Source organism: Gossypium hirsutum, chromosome D05 (genome assembly GCF_007990345.1).
Source record: "Gossypium hirsutum isolate 1008001.06 chromosome D05, Gossypium_hirsutum_v2.1, whole genome shotgun sequence".
NCBI classification, from domain to species: domain Eukaryota; kingdom Viridiplantae; phylum Streptophyta; class Magnoliopsida; order Malvales; family Malvaceae; genus Gossypium; species Gossypium hirsutum.
In genome coordinates this window covers 15,511,937-15,532,375 of record NC_053441.1, presented here as the reverse complement: position 1 = coordinate 15,532,375, position 20,439 = coordinate 15,511,937, and the positions used below count along the sequence as shown (strand labels likewise).

The 20,439-nt window shown below is 33.2% G+C and overlaps 4 protein-coding genes across 5 annotated transcripts; 3 read left to right on the top strand and 1 right to left on the bottom strand.

The window, feature by feature from the left end:
- Positions 1 to 2,403: 2,403 nt before the first annotated feature.
- LOC107903200 (cytochrome b561 and DOMON domain-containing protein At4g17280) lies at positions 2,404 to 3,664 on the bottom strand. 2 transcript variants are annotated; one of them, XM_016829242.2, is made up of 3 exons: positions 3,324 to 3,664; positions 2,994 to 3,248; positions 2,404 to 2,919 (listed from the first exon to the last, which is right to left on the bottom strand). In XM_016829242.2, the coding sequence occupies exons 1-3, from the start codon at positions 3,540 to 3,542 to the stop codon at positions 2,629 to 2,631; spliced, it is 765 nt and encodes a 254-aa protein (XP_016684731.1). In that variant the 5' UTR covers positions 3,543 to 3,664; the 3' UTR covers positions 2,404 to 2,628. The 2 variants fall into 2 exon arrangements, with proteins under 2 accessions (XP_016684731.1, XP_016684730.1); XM_016829241.2 differs by having other exon boundaries at positions 2,994 to 3,664.
- Positions 3,665 to 9,368: 5,704 nt separating this feature from the next.
- On the top strand, positions 9,369 to 10,146 carry LOC107903201 (stigma-specific STIG1-like protein 1). The gene has a single exon (XM_016829243.2). It carries the CDS (start codon positions 9,429 to 9,431, stop codon positions 9,870 to 9,872), a length of 444 nt encoding a protein of 147 aa, XP_016684732.1. The 5' UTR covers positions 9,369 to 9,428; the 3' UTR covers positions 9,873 to 10,146.
- A 7,359-nt stretch (positions 10,147 to 17,505) lies between these two features.
- On the top strand, positions 17,506 to 18,302 carry LOC107903202 (stigma-specific STIG1-like protein 1). The gene has a single exon (XM_016829244.2). It carries the CDS (start codon positions 17,568 to 17,570, stop codon positions 18,009 to 18,011), a length of 444 nt encoding a protein of 147 aa, XP_016684733.1. The 5' UTR covers positions 17,506 to 17,567; the 3' UTR covers positions 18,012 to 18,302.
- Positions 18,303 to 19,485: 1,183 nt separating this feature from the next.
- LOC107902693 (stigma-specific STIG1-like protein 3) lies at positions 19,486 to 19,860 on the top strand. The gene has a single exon (XM_016828831.1). The coding sequence runs from the start codon at positions 19,486 to 19,488 to the stop codon at positions 19,858 to 19,860; it is 375 nt and encodes a 124-aa protein (XP_016684320.1).
- The last annotated feature ends 579 nt before the right edge of the window (positions 19,861 to 20,439 follow it).

Here is a 20,439-nt window from a genome sequence, read left to right as displayed (position 1 = left end):
TACTACTTATTATTGTTATTTGTGAATATACTGCCTGAGAATTTTTATTTTAATATTAATTCTACAATAGGAAATTTTGTTAAGTAATATTTGTTTGTATGAATTTATTTATTTTTTATTAGATTTACATATATTTACATGAGAAAGAAAGATCAATTTAGTCACATACTTAAAAAAAAATCATAAAATAACAATAAATTAGCAACTTCTTACAAACAATTGGATTCAAATAATAAATATATTTTAAAATTGTGAATCCAATTATTTTTATATTTTATGTTTAAGAGTTGTATTCAAATAATAAATATATTTTAAAATTATTACAAATTTTTAAATAATAATTTCTCCTACATATTATAAGGAATATGTGCTGCTGAAAATACGACACAGCAGGAGGACCCATGCTTTGTGCACAAGCGTTTTTATAATGTTTTAGGAAGACAAAGCCAAAATTAACTTCTTATTAATCCATTTTCTAGATAGTAACATGAAAATGATCCTTCCCGCTTGCTCGTGTTAACATTAATGAAAGACAATTAATAATGGTTGCCATTAACATTAATGGGAGACAATCAATAATGACAACCACCAACTTTGGAAAAGTAGCAAGGGATAATTTTTTTTGGTCCTTGAGATAATGGGCTATTTATTGTTTGGTCCTTGAACCTCAACTATAAATAGGCCTTCTCATTTCTCATTTCAATTCATCCCAACCAATCTTTCTCTCTTAGTTTTCTCTCTTCTCCCATTTGAGAATTCTTAAGGAATTCTATTTGTTCGTAATATTTTGGAGATAGTAAAGTTATCATCTGGTTTTAGTAGCCCAAGGACGTAGGTATAATTTACCGAACCTCGTTAAAACTCTTGTGTTCTTTTTGTCCTATTTTTCTTTCAATATTTGAGGGTATAATAGTAGTATTTAATTGTGCTATTAAATTACGTTAGAAGGAATATTCTGACTAAGGAAAGACTTGGTATTTAAGAGATCCTTGTGATCCACCTCTCTTCCCTGGGAATTGAACTTTGTGTGATTTTTTAGTACAATAATTTACACGCTTCCGACCCTATTGGAACAACAGCTCGCACTCACCGGACATTTGAATGGATACTTCATATTGCTTTTCTGGTGTCGCGAGAGCGTTGCCGACCTCATATCTGCAATTTGCTAATGTTCGGCTAGTATTGTAAACAAATGGAAAGGAAGTTCTCCGGTGCTGACGTATAATCAAGCATCCCAATTGTCATCAATCCAAAAAATTAAAGGTTGGGGCAACTCAGACTAACATGTTTTGCAAGTTCCACAAGACCTGAAGGCTCAACTCCAGACTTTGCTGCAATAACATAACGAAGGACCATAATCTCAAAACTACTACCAAGTAATGATCAGAAAACCAAACCAGTTTGAATGTGCAAGCCTTAATGCAACTCAACCAACAGCTTTACATTTGTTAGTAACACTAACATGATAAACTAAACTTACATTCCTCTACACAGGTATTCACCAGGCTTTCTTCCAAAGCTGCCACCTACACGATCAAGCAATCTGGCCCGCAAGCAAGGAAAGTGCTCAACGGTGACCAATAAGTAAAAACACAAACATGTAGCCACAATGTGATTGATAGTGTCAAGTATCAACCGAATGCTATGACATAATGATTATCAAGTATCAACCCAACCTTTAACGAAACCTTATAGGTCTTTGCAAGTTCTATACTTAATATAAGGTTGTATTAATTCATTTTACAGTAAGCACATCCCAAGCTCTGCAAGTTCTTTCAAATATTCGGTCAGCAAAAAGAGCGAATACATTACTAGTGATTCTAAATATATTTTCAGTGCGTTGAGTTTTTTTTTTTAAATATGTTTTGATCAATTTCGGGTGATTTCACAAAAAACTCAAAAAACACAAAATTAAATGAAGAGTTAATATAGTTATTTTATAAAATTAGGGCCAAAAGATCATTATACCTGAATTTTTTAATAATTTTTTTGTTAGAAATTTAATTGACCTAGTTTTCACAAATTAATAAAGTACCTCAAGTATATGATTAATTTTTAATAGATGATGAAACGGAAATCAAAATTTATATAATTTTTAATTTAATAGTTATTTGAACTCGTAATCTCCTCTAATATCATTTAATAAGAAGGTTACATTTTGAAAAGGGTTTGAAAGAAACCGATGATATATTAGTTTAATTACCTTTAGTTTTTCAACATGTTAGAATATAATAGTTGACCGTTATATATGTAATAGAAAATAAATTATTGAAAAAGTTTAATAGTGTGTTGGTAGTTGGAAGAGAAAGATGTAACTAATTAAACTTGAACCTTTGCTCTTTGGACATTAGTGAGTAAAGATCCCTTTCGCCACTGCTGAAACTAAGTAAAAGATTGTCTCTCACTCCCATATATATATATGTAACAAAAACATTATTAATTGAAAGCATAAATCAAGATGATGTGATATTCCCTCTGTTTTGATGATCTCATCTAAAGTTTTGCCTCAGATTTTCTGTTTCAGGTTTTTGCACTTTTTTTTCTTTTCCTGTTCTAGAATCCTGTGAGTTTTTAATCTGACCCCGAATTGAAGAGGAAAACACACACACACAACAGGAAAAAGGAGATTTAAATTTGTTGTGAAGCATCTATGTCGTTGTCATCGAATGGCATCTGCTGGTTCTTGGATTTGATCCATCTATATATTTCCAATGCCACAGCTATCAGAGCTAAAACTATAAGCATCGCCATATAAACCCACCTCCAATACTCTGCAGCATGGCTTCGGATATTACCGATCCCTTCGAATATGTTAGCTATGCTAAGAACAATCACCACATACCCTAATACATTATAGCATATCTCCCACCACTTGCCACATTCATCTTCTTTCTTTGCTTGTAACCACATGGCTAACATCTGAACCACACAAAGAAAATTACCACATAGAAATCTAAAGCTATTTAATGGAAAGAAAGACACTCTGCGCTTACTTGTAGAGTTGCCAATGTAAACACAATGATCCCTAGAATCCGATGTGCCTTCAAAGTGTATTGCCTGGAAGAATTCCCCAGCCATATGCCAGTGCCCCATCCAACAGCACCCACTATGTATCCAGAAGTTTGGCACAGCGTGTGAAGTTGGTACCAATCATCGCATTTCAAAGGGAACTTGCTGAAATTTCTTCCCACTATTGCTCCTATGGGCAACAGTAACCCCCATCCAAAGATGTTTAGAATCCCATGCACCTGTTGAAAGCTCTTGCAAATCATTTCATTGCATCTATTGGGTGGCTTATGTGTTGATTCAGTGAACTTACATACATTCTTCAGGTGATGCTGGTGACGCCAGTTGCTTTGACCCTTCCATGGTCTAAGCCCTGTTGTTACTCCACTTTCAGTGCTCTCAATTGAAGTAGCTTCCATCTGGTGCTCCAAGATTGTGTCAACTTTCCATGGCTGGTTTTTTCCAACCATAGTTGCAAAAGAGATAGATGGCAGAGCAAAGATCAAGCTCAAAATTACAAGACAACAGAAGCTCATGGTCTTTATAGTTTGTAAGGTGGCCTATAGATAATATATTCAGTAGGGGGGAAAAAAGAAAACTAAATTCTGAAATAGCAGATTGTTAAATTTGTTATAGATATATATATGGAACAGCAATCAAGAAGAATAATTGCATTTGCAGTGCTATATAAACTAAAAGGGATTCCTTGAGCTTGTTTCACACCTATGTTTCTATGTTGTACAACATTTTTTGTTTCTTAAAGTAGTCTTGGTTATTGTGTTATCGAGAATATATGCCTTTCTTACCAAATTGGGGAATCTAGTTTGCCTTTAATACATTAAACAACTTGATATTGTTCTGTTCTTTAGCAGATTTTGCTTTTTCTGGTTTGTTTTCTTTTGGAAACAATGTTTGCAAGGGATGAAGAAAATGATGAATCATGTACAATATGGGGTTTCAAAAAGTTAGATTTTGTTAAAAACCTAGGAATGAACCAACTTGGAAGAGCCTCAAAACGACTGAATCTGATGTCGATTATAACTAAAAGAAGCCTACAATTAAAGAAGTTTAACATGTACATGTTCCTTTGGTTAAAAGTTGGATAAAGGGAGTGACTAAGTTCATTGATGGACGGCTGAATAATCTCACTTGAAAGATTGTTCATAAACTGTCACCCGTCCCATATAATTGTTTTATGAATCTTTATAGTTAATTTTAAAACTTCATATATGATTCAAAATTGAGTATTGAAGATAACATTAATTATTTTTATCAACGCATGACATATGTCCGATCATGATTGGTTTAATTCTACATATAATTTATCAAACATATATTTCGTACCTGTCATATAGTTGTAATAAAAATTTCCGACTCTTAAAAAACTAACAAACAATTTTTCAGATAAATTTAAAAATGAAAATATAAAATATTCTAATTTATAAAAATTCTTTCAAATTATTAAATTCATGAAAATTTCAAAAAATAAAAATTTCCAAATTTCTGCAAGGAAATACAAACATTCTATAAAATAAAATATTTTGATTTGAGCAAATTTTTTCAAGTCAAAATCTGAAAATCAAAACATTTTTTTTTATTTTATTAAATAATTTTTTTCTGACATATATTTTGATTTTTTATTAAAAAATCCTATTTTTTTACTTTAATGAAATTTTTTGTTAAAATTATCTATAATTTATATAAGAGCACGGGTTTGGAAAATTTTTTGAATCAGTAAGAATACCCTTTATATTCCAACATATTATTAAATTCACATTTAAAAAATAAAAAAATTTAAGTAAAATAGAAGTTGTGATAATTATACATTTAAAAATAATTATAATTTATTGGAAGTTGAATTTTTAAGAATTACACATTTAAAAATAATTATACTTTAATTTATAATTATTAGTTAAAAAATATTGTGCTAGTTTTAATACAGAAATTGTGCTAATGTTATTGATGTAAAATAGAGTTATTACTGAATAAAATTCTAAGTATCTTAATTATCACTTAAGTTTTCGGTTTGGTCATTTAACTATTAAAAATGACGATTTGGTCACTAACATTTTGGGAATTGTTTTTTCTAGTCACCCGAATGTTAAATTCTAACGGAGGCATTCTTTTAATTGATTTAATAATAAAGTTAATCCTTAATTTTTTATATTTTTTTGTCAATTTGACCTAAATTTTTATAAAAATAATAAAACATTTAAAAATTTAACAAATATACATAAACATTCGTATTCTTAACAATTAAAATTTTCAACAAAATTTCTTTGCAAAATTTTCCAAGCACATTTTCTATAGGAACAATTTTCTATAGAATTAAACACATTTATTTAAATGGAAATCTGGAGCGGTGAAGAGGGACCCAAAATAACACTGAATAATGGTAAATCTAGACCTTAATGGATTTCTCAGAAAGGAACTCACTCCCTTCCCTTCACTATGGATGATCTTAGGTTCCCACAACAATATGTAGAATAAGGCTTTACCATTTGAATTTGATACCCCATTAGCATGCCTCTGCCACAAACAACACACTAAAAATGGTATTTGCATTGTTCCTTTGCAGAGCTGAGCTTGAAGGCCAACAATAATACCAACTTCTAGGGTTCGAATGCAAAATTTTGCACCTACACAAGAACACAATTTTAGCCAAAGATTAACAAAATCCTTGACTCATTTGTGTTTTATAGGTAAATATATTCTACAACAAACCAGAACACTTCTACCAGCGCAATCAATGACTTAGGCCAACTCCTCCTGGATTTGACCTTCTGCAAGGGTTAGAAAGATCTCATAAACATCCAGCATTTAATTGATTATGATAAATAGAAAAATGGTTAAAACCAAACCTCACTAGCAAGTTTGATAGCCAAGTTGGCTTCAGCATCAGCCTCGCCATGCAGTTCGTGAACAAGAGAGGTTAAAATCATGCAGTGCAATAAAAAGACAAAAGATCTTATTCATGAGCAACAACAGTGAAATAACATTCTTGCAAAGGCTGGTTTGAGGTTGTTTAGATTTGAGACTTGAGAACTATTGGTACTGATGTTTCAACACTTCAAATTATTTACCATGTCTCATTTTTCATTATAGAAATACAAATGGCACTGGAAACATCAGCCATTAGTTTTAATGTTAAAATGTTCTCCAAAAAATTTTAATTGTTAAGAATATAAATGTATATATATATATTTGTTAAAATTTTAAATGTTTTAATATTTTTATAAAATTCTAGAGTCAATTTGACAGGAAATATAAAAAGTTGATGACTAACTTTATTATTAAATCAATTAAAAGAATGTCTCTGTTAAATTACGATCGGGTGAAAAAGAAACAATTCTTAAAACGTTAGGGACTAAATCTTTATTTTTTATAGTTACGTGATCAAAAAAATATTATCCAGAGTTGGGTGACTATTAATTTAGTTTACCCAATTAGTTATTAGTTGAATAATGTTGCTTTACATTAACCACATAATATCAACATATGTTAAAAATACTTTCAATATGTCTGTTATAATATTTGAATTGATTTGTTAATATATTTTAATTACTATAATTAAAAATATGATATTTAAAAATTTAATTTAATAATAAACGTGAAAAATCACACATGAAAATATTTTTAATTGCTTGATTTTTATGGAGGAGTTTTTTTTTAATCTTTAATTTTATTTAATAAATTAATAAAAATATGATTATAATGAGTTTTTTTTATGTGAATGCTTAATAAATATATTTGTTACGGAATATTTTTTTCATCCACATCGTGATTTATGTGTGTGTCATAAATCTAATAATTATTTAAGTTTATGATTGAGTTATTGTCACCATCAATTGGATATTGATTCAAAAAAAAACCCAAAATTTATTTTTCTACAAAGTATCGAATTTTATTATGAGGTTGATTCACTACACCAAAACAGGCTTTCAGCGGCGTTTTCCAGAAAGCGCCGCAAAAAACCTAAGCCCAACGACACCGTTTACCGAGCTTTCGGAGAGTTAGCGGCGTTTTTAAGAAAGCGCCGCTAATGCTCAGGGATTTAGCGACGTTTTTGATAAAGCGCCGCAAAAAAATCTAAGCCAAACGACGCCTTTTTTGAGCTTTTGGGGATTTAGCGGCGTTTTTGATAAAGCGCCGCAAAAAAACCTAAGCCAAACGACGCCGTTTTTTGAGCTTTCGGGGATTTAGCGGCGTTTTTGAGAAAGCACCGCAAAAAAACCTAAGCCAAACGACGCCGTTTTCTGAGCTTTTGGGGATTTGGCGGCGTTTTTTAGAAAGCGCCGCAAAAAAACCTAAGCCAAACGACACCGTTTTTTGAGCTTTCGGGGTTTAGAGGCGTTTTTGAGAAAGCGCCGAAAAACCTAAGCCCAACGATGCCGTTTTCTGAGCTTTCGGGGATTTAGCGGCATTTTTGGGGAAGCGCTGCAAAAAAAAAAACTAAGCCCAACGGCGTCGTTTTCTAAGCTATCGGGGATTTAGCGGCGTTTTTGGGAAAGCGCCGCAAAAAAAACTAAGCCCAACCGCGCCATTTTCTGAGCTTTCAGGGATTTAGCGGCGTTTTTAAGAAAGCGCCGTAAAAAAAACTAAGCCCAACGACGCCGTTTTCTGAGCTTTCGGGGATTTAGCGACGTTTTTAAGAAAGCGCCGCTAATGCTTAGGGATTTAAAATAATTTAAAATATTTGTTAAAAATGAAAAAATTAAAATACTATTATTTAAAATAATTTTAAAGTTTTTTGGATATATTACTGATTTTTTTAGCTTATATATTAAATAATTTCTTATATAATCGTAAAAGAGATAGTATTAATTTTAAAATATTGAATTAATTATCACTATAGTATATATGGTTTAGAGTTTAAGGAGTAGGTCGGGGTATCAATTTAGGGGTTGTGATTTAAGGTTTAGGGGTTAAGTGTTATGCTTTAGGGGTTATGGGGATTTAGGGTTTAGGGGTTAGGGATTTGGGGTTTAGGGTTTCAACAATTAGGTTAGAGTTTAATTTTAGATTAATTAGTTTTATTAATTTTTATATTAAATATGTTCTTATATATTTCTAAAATAGATAATAATAAATTTAATATATTGAAATTATGAGTATATAGTTTATATTATTTAAGAGATATATAATAGATAGATAATCACTTTATGCATGTAGATTGATTGGTTAATTTAGGGTTTATGCTTAAACCTTAAGGTTAATTTATAAATTGAGACTTGTTAAATGATACAATTAATTAATACTTGTATATTTAAAAACATTTAAACCTAACCATTTGATATTTTTGATATGGATATATATATACAGGTAATTAATTATTTAAATTGGATAGGACCAAAATATAAGAAAAAATAAAATAAAAAAATATAAATGAAATAAAAAACTAAAATTTATACATGTATCAAATACTTTTAAATATTACTTAAAATTTTAATAATTATTTACGTAAAATGTAAATGAAAGATACAAAAAATAAATAAATAAAATATATGAGATTTAGCGGCGTTTTTAACAAAAAACGCCGTTACTATATATTCAAATTTCTCAAAACGACACCGTTTGAGAAAACGGCGTCATTTTGTTCAAAATAAAATAATTTTTTGTGGAGTTTTTATCCCAAAATCCCCCCCTAAAATTGGCTTCTGTTTAAGTTCAAAACAAAATATTTTGTTTTTTTATATTTTATATACAATCTAAAAATTACACTTAGATTATAAAATTTAGCCCTAAAACATCATAATTTTTAAAGTTTAAACTTCACTATTTCAATAAAAAAATTATTAATTAATTAATTAATTTATAAATATATGTTGCGTAATTTAATATAATAACGGTATTATTTGAGTGGTTGTGTAACGGTTTCTTGTAAGCCAAGCTTGAAATATCGGAGTCTCTTGATACATTTGAACACTACATTATAGTGGTCTCATGTAAGGGAGCTGTTATCCACTCCATTTGCATCTCTGTATCTGATTCAATACTTGGCATATAATATGTTTTATTATAAAAAGAAACTTTTATTTGTATGAAAATCTATCCTTTTATATATATAAATCTCAACCACAGGAACAAAAAAATCAAATTAAAATATTTATCTGAAAACTCTAAATATAAGATTATGAGAAAATGATAATTCTATATAGAGATAAAAATACAAGTAGATGAAATTGACCTAATTTTTCGGTCTTGTGGCGCCTAACTAAGTTTACTTAAATATTTCAAAAACACACGTCGAATTGGACCACCCCACTAACGGCAGTCTCGGCCCACCCAACCGAACCATGCAAAAATCTTCTTTAAAACGAACTCGTTTACTTTTATTATGTAAATGTCAACCTCCAATCTTATCTATAAATCACACCCAATTGTCCATAGCATATCGTATTATTTTCCACCAACTTTCCAGCATGAAAGCGCTCAACATCCTCATAATGCTTCCCTTGTTAATGGCCTTGACCATCACCAATCTCTCCGCTACCCCATCTGATGATGAACCGTTATTTTTCCACAATGACGGTGACGAAGATCGTAGCCAAGATGAACCAACTTCCGTCGGGTTCACGAGCAGGTTTCTTGCACAAAAACCTCGGGCGCCGATGACTTGTGACAGATACCCCAGGGTGTGTCGTGCGGCGGGCAGTGCGGGGCCTGATTGCTGCAAGAAAAGATGTGTGAATGTGAAGACAGACTGGTTCAACTGCGGAATGTGTGGTAAGAAGTGTAGGTACTCGGAGATTTGCTGCAAAGGGAAGTGTGTGAATCCGATGTCCAACAGACTGCACTGTGGGGGTTGCAACAACAGCTGTAACAAAGGAAGTAAATGTCTTTATGGGATGTGCAGCTATGCATAGAAACTCTGGCGGGGCCTCTCTTTTTTTGTGAGATATTTGATCAAATGATTAGCAGCTAGAATATGTTGATGCCATATATAGTCATTCAAATTACTAAGAACAAATAAAGGCGAGCCACCTCAGCTTGGTGTGGGTTTCGCTAGCTGTAGTTATTTTTTGAATTTAAAATTAATTATCGTTTCAATGCTTTCATGTAACTATTTGGAAAGAACATATGTATACTGATACATACAACTTATTTGTTTAATACTATTACATAAATATTTTAATCAAAGTAACGAAAAATATGTTTGTCTTTAATTATAACTATTCATAAATTGGGCTACTACTTTTTGCATGTTTTGTCAAAATGGCTCTAATTGTATTTTTGAGTCTTTTTTTTGCCACCAACCTATGTTCTTTTTTTTCAATCTGCTTTTTCTAACAGATTTAATGAAATTACCGTTAAAAAAGTTAACGGGGATGATGTGAAATTTCATATATAGAATATTTTTAATAAGATATAGTTTATTACTTAGATAACCTAATAAGATAATTACATGTGGAAAATAATAAAATAAATAATACATTAAATTAAAAAATAACTCTTAATTTAAACAAAATAAGCGTAGTAATTATCTAAAAAAATTAACTCAATAAAAAAACTGCTCAGTAAACAAATGTATGAAATATTGAAACCTTTTAAAAAAAATTGAAACATTAAATTTATTCATTAAATCTGTTAGAAAAAGCAGATTGAAAAAAATAGAGGTTGATGACAAAAAAAGACTCAAAAATATAATTAGGGTCATTTTAATAAAACATGCAAATGTTAGTGACTAAATTTATTGTTAAGCCTAAAAAATTAAAAATATTATTATAAAGGTAATATTTTCGAGTAAATAATGTAATATTTAATTAAAATATTAATTATTCTCAATTTATAATAAAAATATTTAATTGAAATATTAGTTGAAGGATACATTAAAAAAATTGGAGAATTTAATTCATTGATTTTTGTTATTATTTCATTGTGGTTTTAAGTAAAAAAAATTAAAGTCATAAAAAGTGGATTAAAATCATCAAAAATGTCACATTATAAATGAATTTAAAATTAAAGAGGTCTTTTATCTTAATGAATATTAAATCTCTTATATTGAGAAATTTAGCACTTATTTTGTTATTAACTTATTTTTAAAGTACATTTTGTAAATAGTCACGTGAGTCACTTGATTTTTGTCCTTTTAAGGGTACTCATTTAATTTTTGTCCTTTTAAGGGTAAAATTTAGAGGAGTGTAATCTAAATCTTACGTGTAAGAGTGAGGTTACTAACCTGGTGAATGTTAGTAATATCGATGTGTTAAGATAACGAATTATCCATTTAGATAAAACTCTGCAAACATATTTTTGTGCTTTATTCTTCCTCAGTGCTTGAAGTAATTGGCACGCTGCTCAATTATGCTAATCAAGATGTGTAGAGAGTGTAATTGACTCTTACAACAGTTTTTAATTGAAAAAAGTTGTTAAAATAAATATATATATATGTAACAGATTAAGTCAATAATAACTAAAATATTAATTAAATTTGATATTTTGTTTCTTCTTCCTCCAAACGTCCTCTGCCCATTGGCCAGGTTACTATCGACTGAACGTGCTACATATTATTGTTTTTATCGTCATTAATAAAAGAGTTAATTTGTCTTATGGAAACACATTTTAGGGAATCAGGATATAATTTAGGGCCATTTTACTATTAAAGCATTATTCTATATATTGTGAATGAAATAAATAAAGTGAATTTTAGATGCAAATATGTTTATTTTAATGATTTTTTTTATTTTTATAATAATATATAACAGTATTTTAAATCCGTTTGTGAATCTTTTTTATTTCACGGTAAAACAGATAAAACAATTACAGCAAAACCTTATATATTTATAGGAATTTTTCTGTGTAATTTATTTTTTACTTGCATGGAAATATCAATATTTCAGAAGAATAAAAAAGAAATCCTTTTACATGTATTCTGGCATTTATATATGAACGTTGAGAAAAAAAAAAGTTGAATGTTGACCACACAGAAACAAAAAAAAAAAATCTAAAAACTCAACCTATAAACTATGAAGTGGCTAAGAAAATGATAGTTGTGTTGTTCCAATAGGGTCGGAAGCGTGTAAATTATTATACTAAAAAATCACACAAAGTTCAATTCCCAGGCAAGAGAGGTGGATCACAAGGATCTCTTAAATACCAAGTCTTTCCTTAGTCAGAATATTCCTTCTAACGTAATTTAATAGCACAATTAAATACTACTATTATACCCTCAAATATTGAAAGAAAAATAGGACAAAAAGAACACAAGAGTTTTAACGAGGTTCGGTAAATTATACCTACGTCCTCGGGCACTAACACCAGATGATAACTTTACTATCTTCAAAGTATTACAAACAAATAGAATTCCTTAAGAATTCTCAAATGGGAGAAAAAGAAAACTAAGAGAGAAAGATTGGTTGGGATGAATTGAAATGAGAAATGAGAAGGCCTATTTATAGTTGAGGTTCAAGGACCAAACAATAAATAGCCCATTATCTCAATGACCAAAAAAAATTATCCCTTGCCACTTTTCCAAAGTTGGTGGTTGTCATTATTGATTGTCTCCCATTAATGTTAATGGCAACCATTATTAATTGTCTTCCATTAATGTTAACAATCTCCACCTTGAAGATTTGATTAGGATAATCACATCTTCACACACTTCCTTCAACTCCCCAAATTCGATAAAGCTATCTTTTGTAGTGCCTACAAATGCGCTCTCGAGCGTCATACACCTGAAGGTGCTCAAATTCTCAGGATGTTAATCAAGTTCAAACAATGATTAAACTTGATTGTTGTTACCACCTTGGTCATCATATCTGCGGGATTATCTGCTGTCGGAATCTTCTGAAGTAGAATTTTTCCTTTTTCAAAGACTTCCCGCACAAAGTGATATCTTACGTCGATATGCTTGGTTCTTGAATGATAGACTTGATTTTTCGCTAAATGAATAGCGCTCTGACTGTCACAATATAAACTTATGTGACTTTGAACAACTCCTAAGTCTTTCAACAATCCATTAAGCCAAATAGCCTCCTTAACAGCTTCTGTAACTGCCATATATTCTGCCTCTGTAGTAGACACAGCTACTGTAGACTGTAAGGTAGACTTCCAACTCATTGGGGCTTTCGCAAGAGTAAACAGATACCCCGTAGTTGAACGACGTTTATCTAAATCACCAGCAAAGTCGGAATCAACATATCCAACTACAAACTGACCAAGTGCTTCATCCTGTTCAAAAATTAAACCAACATCTACGGTTTTTCGAAGATACCGTAGAATCCATTTCACAGCTTGCCAATGTCCTTTTCCAGGATCATGCATATACCTGCTCACAACTCCAACAACTTGTGAAATGTCAGCCTCGTACACACCATCACATACATCAAACTCCCAACTGCATTAGCATATGGGACTTTTGCCATATATTCTCTTTCTTCTTCAGTTTTCGGAGATAATTGAGCACTAAGTTTCAAATGAGAAGCAAGTGGGGTACTTACATGTTTTGTGTTTTCATTTACACCAAAACATTGTAATACCTTTTTCAGATATTGCTTCTGATTCAAACAAAGCTTGCCTCTCTATCTATCTCTACTTATCTCCATGCCGAGAATCTTCTTGGCCTCACTTAGATCTTTCATCTCGAACTCTTGATTCAACTGAGCCTTCAGCTTATCTATCTCTTTTTGGCTCTTCGAAGCGATTAACATATCATCAACATACAAGAGTAGATAAATGAAAGATCCGTCATGCAGCTTCTGCAAATACACACAATTGTCATATTTGCTTCTTGTGTACTTCTGCCTTCTCATAAAGCTATCAAATCGCTTGTACCACTGCCCCGGGGATTGCTTCAATCCATATAGCGATTTGTTCAGCTTACAAACCCAATTTCTACCACCAGCATCTGTGTATCCTTCGGGCTGAGTCATATAGATCTCCTCTTCTAACTCACCATGCAAGAAAGCCGTCTTAACATCAAGTTGAACTAGCTCCAAATTCAACTGTGCTACCAAGGCCAACAAAATTCTAATGGAGGAATGCTTCACAACAGGGGAAAATACATCATTGTAGTCAATTCCCTCCTTCTGAGCGTAGCCTTTAGCTACCAATCTTGCCTTGTAGGGAATATCCTTCTTGCTAGGAGATCCATCTTTCTTTGTGAATACCCACTTGCATCCGATTGCCCTTTTACCTTTCAGTAATTGCGCCAACTCCCAAGTATTGTTCTTCCGGAGAGACTGCATTTCTTCATCCATGGCGCTTTTCCATTTATCACTTTCTAAGCTTTGCATTGCTTCTTGATAAGTGATAGGAATATCATCAACAACGGGAAGGGCGTAGGCCACTATATCAGTAAATCGAGCAGGTTTACGAATTTCTCTCCGTGGCCTTGCAACTGCAACTGGTTCTGGTGTACTTAGTGGTTCTTGGGTCAGAACCTCTTCAACCTCTAATTCCTCCATTGTGGCTGGAGAATTAGACTTATTAACTGGGCAAATCCCATCTGCTCAAACTCCACCTGTTTTGGAGTACACTCCACCTGCTGTGGAGTATTGCTCGTCTGAATATCTTTATCTGCTACCTTTTTCAATGTGGCAGATTCATCAAAGGTAACATCTCTGCTACAGATCATTTTCTTTGTGCTTAAGCACCAAAGACGAAATCCCTTCACTCCAGAAGTGATTCCCATAAAGAGAGCTTTCTTTGCCCTCGGATCTAACTTTGACTCTTTCACATGGTAATATGCAGTGGTTCCAAACACATGTAAGGAATCATAATCTGTAGCCGGTTTTCCAGACCATACCTCCATAGGAGTTTTTCTTTCTAATGCAGATGATGGCAAACGATTAACAAGATGGCCAACGTATGTCACAGCCTCAGCCCAAAATTGCTTGCCCAACCCAACATTGGACAACATACATCGAACTTTCTCCAGCAATGTTCGATTCATACGCTCTGCCAATCCATTCTGCTGTGGTGTATCCCTAACTGTGAAGTGTCGAACAATACCATACTCTTGGCACACATCGAAGAACGGATCACTTTTATATTCCTCTCCATTGTCCGTCCTAAGCCGCTTGATTTTCTTGCCAGTCTGGTTTTCGATCATAGTTTTCCATTTAAGAAAAACTCTAAGCACTTCATCCTTAGTTCTCATGGTATACACCCAAACTCTTCTGGAAAAGTCATCAACAAAAGTAACAAAGTAGTGTTTTCCTCCCAATGAAGGTGTCTTGGAAGGCCCCCACACATCTGAGTGAACATATTCTAAAATACCTTTTGTATTATGGATAGCAGTACCGAATTTCACTCTCTTTTGCTTTTTCAGAACACAATGCTCGCAAAATTTTAATTTGCAAGCCTTTGCACCTTTCAACAATCCTTGCTTTGCCAGAATTTGCAAGGATTTTTCGCTGGCATGTTCCAACTTCATATGCCACAACTGCATTGAGTCCAATTCTTTGTTACCGGAAGCTGTAGCGACTGATCCAATAACTGTACTACCTTGGTAGTAATACAAGTTATTTTTCCTGATGCCCTTCAATATCACAAGTGCGCCAGATGTCACTTTCAAAATCCCATCTCTCATAGTAACAACTGAACCATTGGATTCCAAGGCTCCCAATGAGATGAGATTTTTCTTCAAACTGGGCACGTACCGAACATCAGTCAGAACTCTGGTTGATCCATCTTGATTCTTTAATTGGATTGAACCTATCCCAACAGTTTTACAGGCATTGTCATTGCCCATATAAACAACTCCTCCATTTAGTTCTACTAAATCAGAGAACCACTCCCGGTTAGGGGACATATGATAGGTACAACCCGAATCCAATATCCACTCATCTGAATGGAACGACGATGATGATGCAACCAGTGATAGTTCAGAGTCACTAGTATCATGCTTAGCAACACAAGCATCTACAGCAGCTTTTCCCTTATTCTTCAGCTTTGGACAATTTTTCTTCCAGTGGCCTTTCTCATGACAAAAAGCATATTCATCTTTCCCGATTCTGGACTTTGACTTTGATCTCCCCTTTTGAGTTTTCTTCCGAGTGTATGAACGACCTCGGACTACTAAAGGTTCTGTATCTCTGATTGAGTTTTTCTGTTTGTCCTTCTTTCTCTGTTTATAACTGTATAAGGCCGCACAGACTTCGCTCAGAGATATATCACTCCTGCCATGAAGTAGAGTAGTTTCTAGGAACTCAAACTCCTCAGGAAGTGACCCCAACAGCATCAAAGCCAAATCTTCATCTTTGAATGTCTCATCCATATTCAGCAAATCAGTGACTAACTGATTAAATTTGGTGATGTGATCATTCATTGTGGTACTTGGGACGTAAGTGAAGCGAAACAGTCTTTTCTTCAAGTGGAGCTTATTTTGACTGTTTTTCTTCAAAAAATTTTCTTCAAGTGCCACCCACAACTTATTTGCAGAAGTTTCCTTTGAAAAAGCATACCTCTGCTCTCGAGAAAGGCATGATCGAATTGTGCCACATGCCAACCGATTGATCGCCTTCCAATCTTTCTCCTGTACATCATCTGGTTTCTCTTCATCAATGGCAATGTCTAGACCCTGCTGAAAAAGGGCATCTAGAACCTCACTTTGCATTTGCAATTGTCGGTCTTGTCCACATGGACGATGTTGAAGCTCCTACACCGACCGTTTTCTCCATAATCTTTCAATATACCTAAGGAAATCTTTTCTGATGTGGAAGATCAGTTTAAACTGCAACCACAGAGCATACTACGATTAACCTTCGGCTCTGATACCACTTGTTGTTCCAATAGGGTCGGAAGCGTGTAAATTATTGTACTAAAAAATCACACAAAGTTCAATTCCCAGGGAAGAGAGGTGGATCACAAGGATCTCTTAAATACCAAGTCTTTCCTTACTCAGAATATTCCTTCTAACGTAATTTAATAGCACAATTAAATACTACTATTATACCCTCAAATATTGAAAGAAAAATAGGACAAAAAGAACACAAGAGTTTTAACGAGGTTCGGTAAATTATACCTACGTCCTCGGGCACTAACACCAGATGATAACTTTACTATCTTCAAAGTATTACAAACAAATAGAATTCCTTAAGAATTCTCAAATGGGAGAAAAAGAAAACTAAGAGAGAAAGATTGGTTGGGATGAATTGAAATGAGAAATGAGAAGGCCTATTTATAGTTGAGGTTCAAGGACCAAATAATAAATAGCCCATTATCTCAATGACCAAAAAAAATTATCCCTTGCCACTTTTCCAAAGTTGGTGATTGTCATTATTGATTGTCTCCCATTAATGTTAATGGCAACCATTATTAATTGTCTTCCATTAATGTTAACAAGTTGTTCATAGAAATACAAGCGGATGAAATTCACCTAATTTTTGGGTATAATTTTTCTTGGGACGCCTAACTTATAGCTTACTTAAATATTTTAAAAACACACGTCGAATTGGACCACCCCATGAACAGCAATCTCTGTTTTCTACTTAAAAACGAACTCCGTTTGCCTTTTAATATGGAATGTCACCCTCCATTTTTGTCTATAAATTCCTGTACATAATATCACACCCAATTATCCATAGCATATCGTATTATTTTTCCATCACCTCTCAAACATGAAAGCTCTCCACATCTTCATTTTGTTTGCCTTGTTAATGGCCTTGGCCATCCCCAATCTCTCCGCCACACCATCTGGCGATGAACCGTTGTTTGTCGAGAATGATGGTGACGGAGATCGTAGCCAAGCTGAACCCACTTCTGTTGGGATTATGAGCCGGATTCTTGCTCAAAAACCTCGGGGCATGATGACGTGTAACAAATACCCGAGAGTGTGTCGTGCGGCGGGCAGCCCTGGGCCTGATTGCTGCAAGAGAAAATGTGTGAATGTGATGTGGGACAGGTTCAACTGCGGGAAGTGTGGTAAGAAGTGTAAGTACTCGGAGATTTGCTGCAAAGGGAAGTGTGTGAATCCAATGTCCAACAGACTGCATTGTGGGGATTGCTACAATAGATGCACGAAAGGAAGTAAATGTCTGTATGGGATGTGCAGCTATGCGTAGAAACTCTGGCAGATTTCCCTCTGTGAGATATTTGATTAAATGACTAGCAGCTACCATATGTTTATGTCGTATATAGTCATTGAAATTACCAATAATAAATAAGGGCGAGCCTTCACAACTTGGTGTTGGGTTTCGCTAGATGTAGTTATTTTTTAATTTAAATTTAATTATTGTTTCAATGATTTCATGTTACTATTTGAAAAGATATCCACAACATTTGTTTGTACATTGTTGTTGACTAATGTATTCATAAATATGAAATAAAAGATATCCACAACATTTGATTGTTCACGTAAGTAATGAACATTGTTGTTGTTGTCGTGATTGACCGAGTACTATTTAATTCTCCATGTCCGCGATCAATAAAACACGAATGGACTCGATCACGTCTAACCGTATGACCATCATCATCAGTTAAGTGGTTGTCGTCAAAGGAAACGAAGGTCTGTGACTGGAATCCATAAATCTTTCCACCGACAAAACACTGATTCGTATACAGCATCTTTTGTTGGAAGAAAAGAGAGGATGTACATGTGTTGAAGAAGAGGGTCGTGTAAAGGGCTAATTCCTTCACTTTCCCTTCCATCCAATATAAACAAACACATTACTTGTGACTTGTGAGTATAAATATACATATATACAGAACAAAAATGAAAGGGGAAAAGGATAAAATTAAAATTACGAGAGAATTACTCAGTGAACAAATATTAGCCTTTAGTTTCATTTTGGGAAACAAAACTGGAAAGTTGATGAAAACTTATTTTTGTCAGCTCTATCGGCTTTGTTGTTGATGATAATTAATCATAGAAGTTGTCCATGGAGGCAATGGAATATATGGCGTAAGGAAGGATAGCTTTGATTGTAAGAGCATGAGGCGTGTGGTTCGTTGGCAGGGGATTTGACTTTAGGATGCCTATATTCGAATCTGATTTCTATTAAGGCAGTTCTTTGTGTTGTATGGGCTAGCAAAAAAAAGAAAGTAAAACTGTATGCAATTTGTTTTTGTTAGACAATAATATGTTTAGAACTCAAAGCTTAACATAAAAGCTGAGAATCTAGGTGCGTGGAACTGGAAAGTGTTGAGTTATTATCAAAATGATAACAAAGAGTCTCATCTGCCAACCTACGGCCAAAATTTCAATTATCTAATTATGCCTTCTTCATTAATTCAAGAGGCCTAACTTCAGTTACTTGAATTTTCTATATATACTCGTTGGATTAGAGCAGACTACCCACAAATTAACCAAAAGCAGCTTCCTATGGATCCATATACCATGCTAATAGTATGCAGTAAATCTTGATTACCACTAAATTTCTAGCTTCATTATTCCTTCTATATAAATACCACCCTGCATGCTTGCGTTCTTCTCCATCCAAACCATTCATATCTATATCACCACTTATTTCATAAGCTTAATTTTACCTTCGGAAAGACATGAAATTCTTGAACCTCTTCTTTATGTTGTCTATAGTAATGGCCTTAGTGGCCATTACTCTCTCCGCCATCACTAGCGAAAAATCTGATCATCCTCTGGGAAATAGCCAAATGGCAGCCTCGTTTAGAGGAGCAGGTGGGTTTCCTAGCCAGGGATTTCGTCCTTACTTGACATGCGACAAACAGCCTGAAATTTGCAGCATGAAAGGCCTATTTTGCTGCAACAGAAGATGCGTAGACCTCAAGACAGAACAATTCAACTGTGGGAGGTGTCGCAAGACATGTAACTATTCCAGCATTTGCTGTGAAGGGAAGTGTGTGAGCCCATTATTCGACGAGAACCACTGCGGAGGATGCAACAATAGCTGTGGTAAAGGAAGCTCATGTGTATATGGAATGTGCAATTATGCATAAAATTGGATTTTCCTTTATTATAGCTACAAATATTGTGTGTATTAATTAATGTGTTCGCAGATATTTAAATGCACTACTTGGTTGTATTTGCTCGCAATAATATGGACAATGCAAGAAGTATTTCTAAGTAGTACCGTGGTGAGCATAGCCAAAGTAATGAATGTAATTCAAACAGGTTATCACCTGCAAAATGAAAGAAAAAAAAAGTAAAAGAAAGGGTAAAAAGAAGAAAATATTTAATATGTATTAAATATAAAAATGTAGTAAATAAATAAAGAGAAACGAAAGAAAGTAGAACCGTTTGAAGGAGGATTTGAATGATTTCAATTATTTCCAGTATTATTTATTACGTTTTAGTTAGTGACAGTTCTTCTAAACAATTTTATTTTCAAGCTTTAGATTTGTACAATATAATAATGATTTTAAACATCATATTAAATGATATTTAAAATTTTTAATTAATATATTGATACATTCTTCAAAGAAATAAAGAATTATAGTTTTATAATTCATGAAAATATTACCGGCTATTATCTTTTATGATTATCCAAACCTCAAAAGCTCTATTACGCCAGCTTT

What these genes read in the sequence shown, in the direction of transcription:
- LOC107903202 (XM_016829244.2), top strand. Translation starts at nt 17,568, where the DNA reads ATGAAAGCTCTCCACATCTTCATTTTGTTTGCCTTGTTAATGGCCTTG.
- LOC107903201 (XM_016829243.2), top strand. Translation starts at nt 9,429, where the DNA reads ATGAAAGCGCTCAACATCCTCATAATGCTTCCCTTGTTAATGGCCTTG.
- LOC107903200 (XM_016829241.2), bottom strand. Translation starts at nt 3,542, where the DNA reads ATGAGCTTCTGTTGTCTTGTAATTTTGAGCTTGATCTTTGCTCTGCCA. An exon ending in TTACATTGGCAACTCTACAA is followed by an intron (nt 2,920 to 2,993) that starts GTAAGCGCAGAG and finishes TGTGTGGTTCAG; the next exon opens with ATGTTAGCCATGTGGTTACA.
- LOC107902693 (XM_016828831.1), top strand. Translation starts at nt 19,486, where the DNA reads ATGGCCTTAGTGGCCATTACTCTCTCCGCCATCACTAGCGAAAAATCT.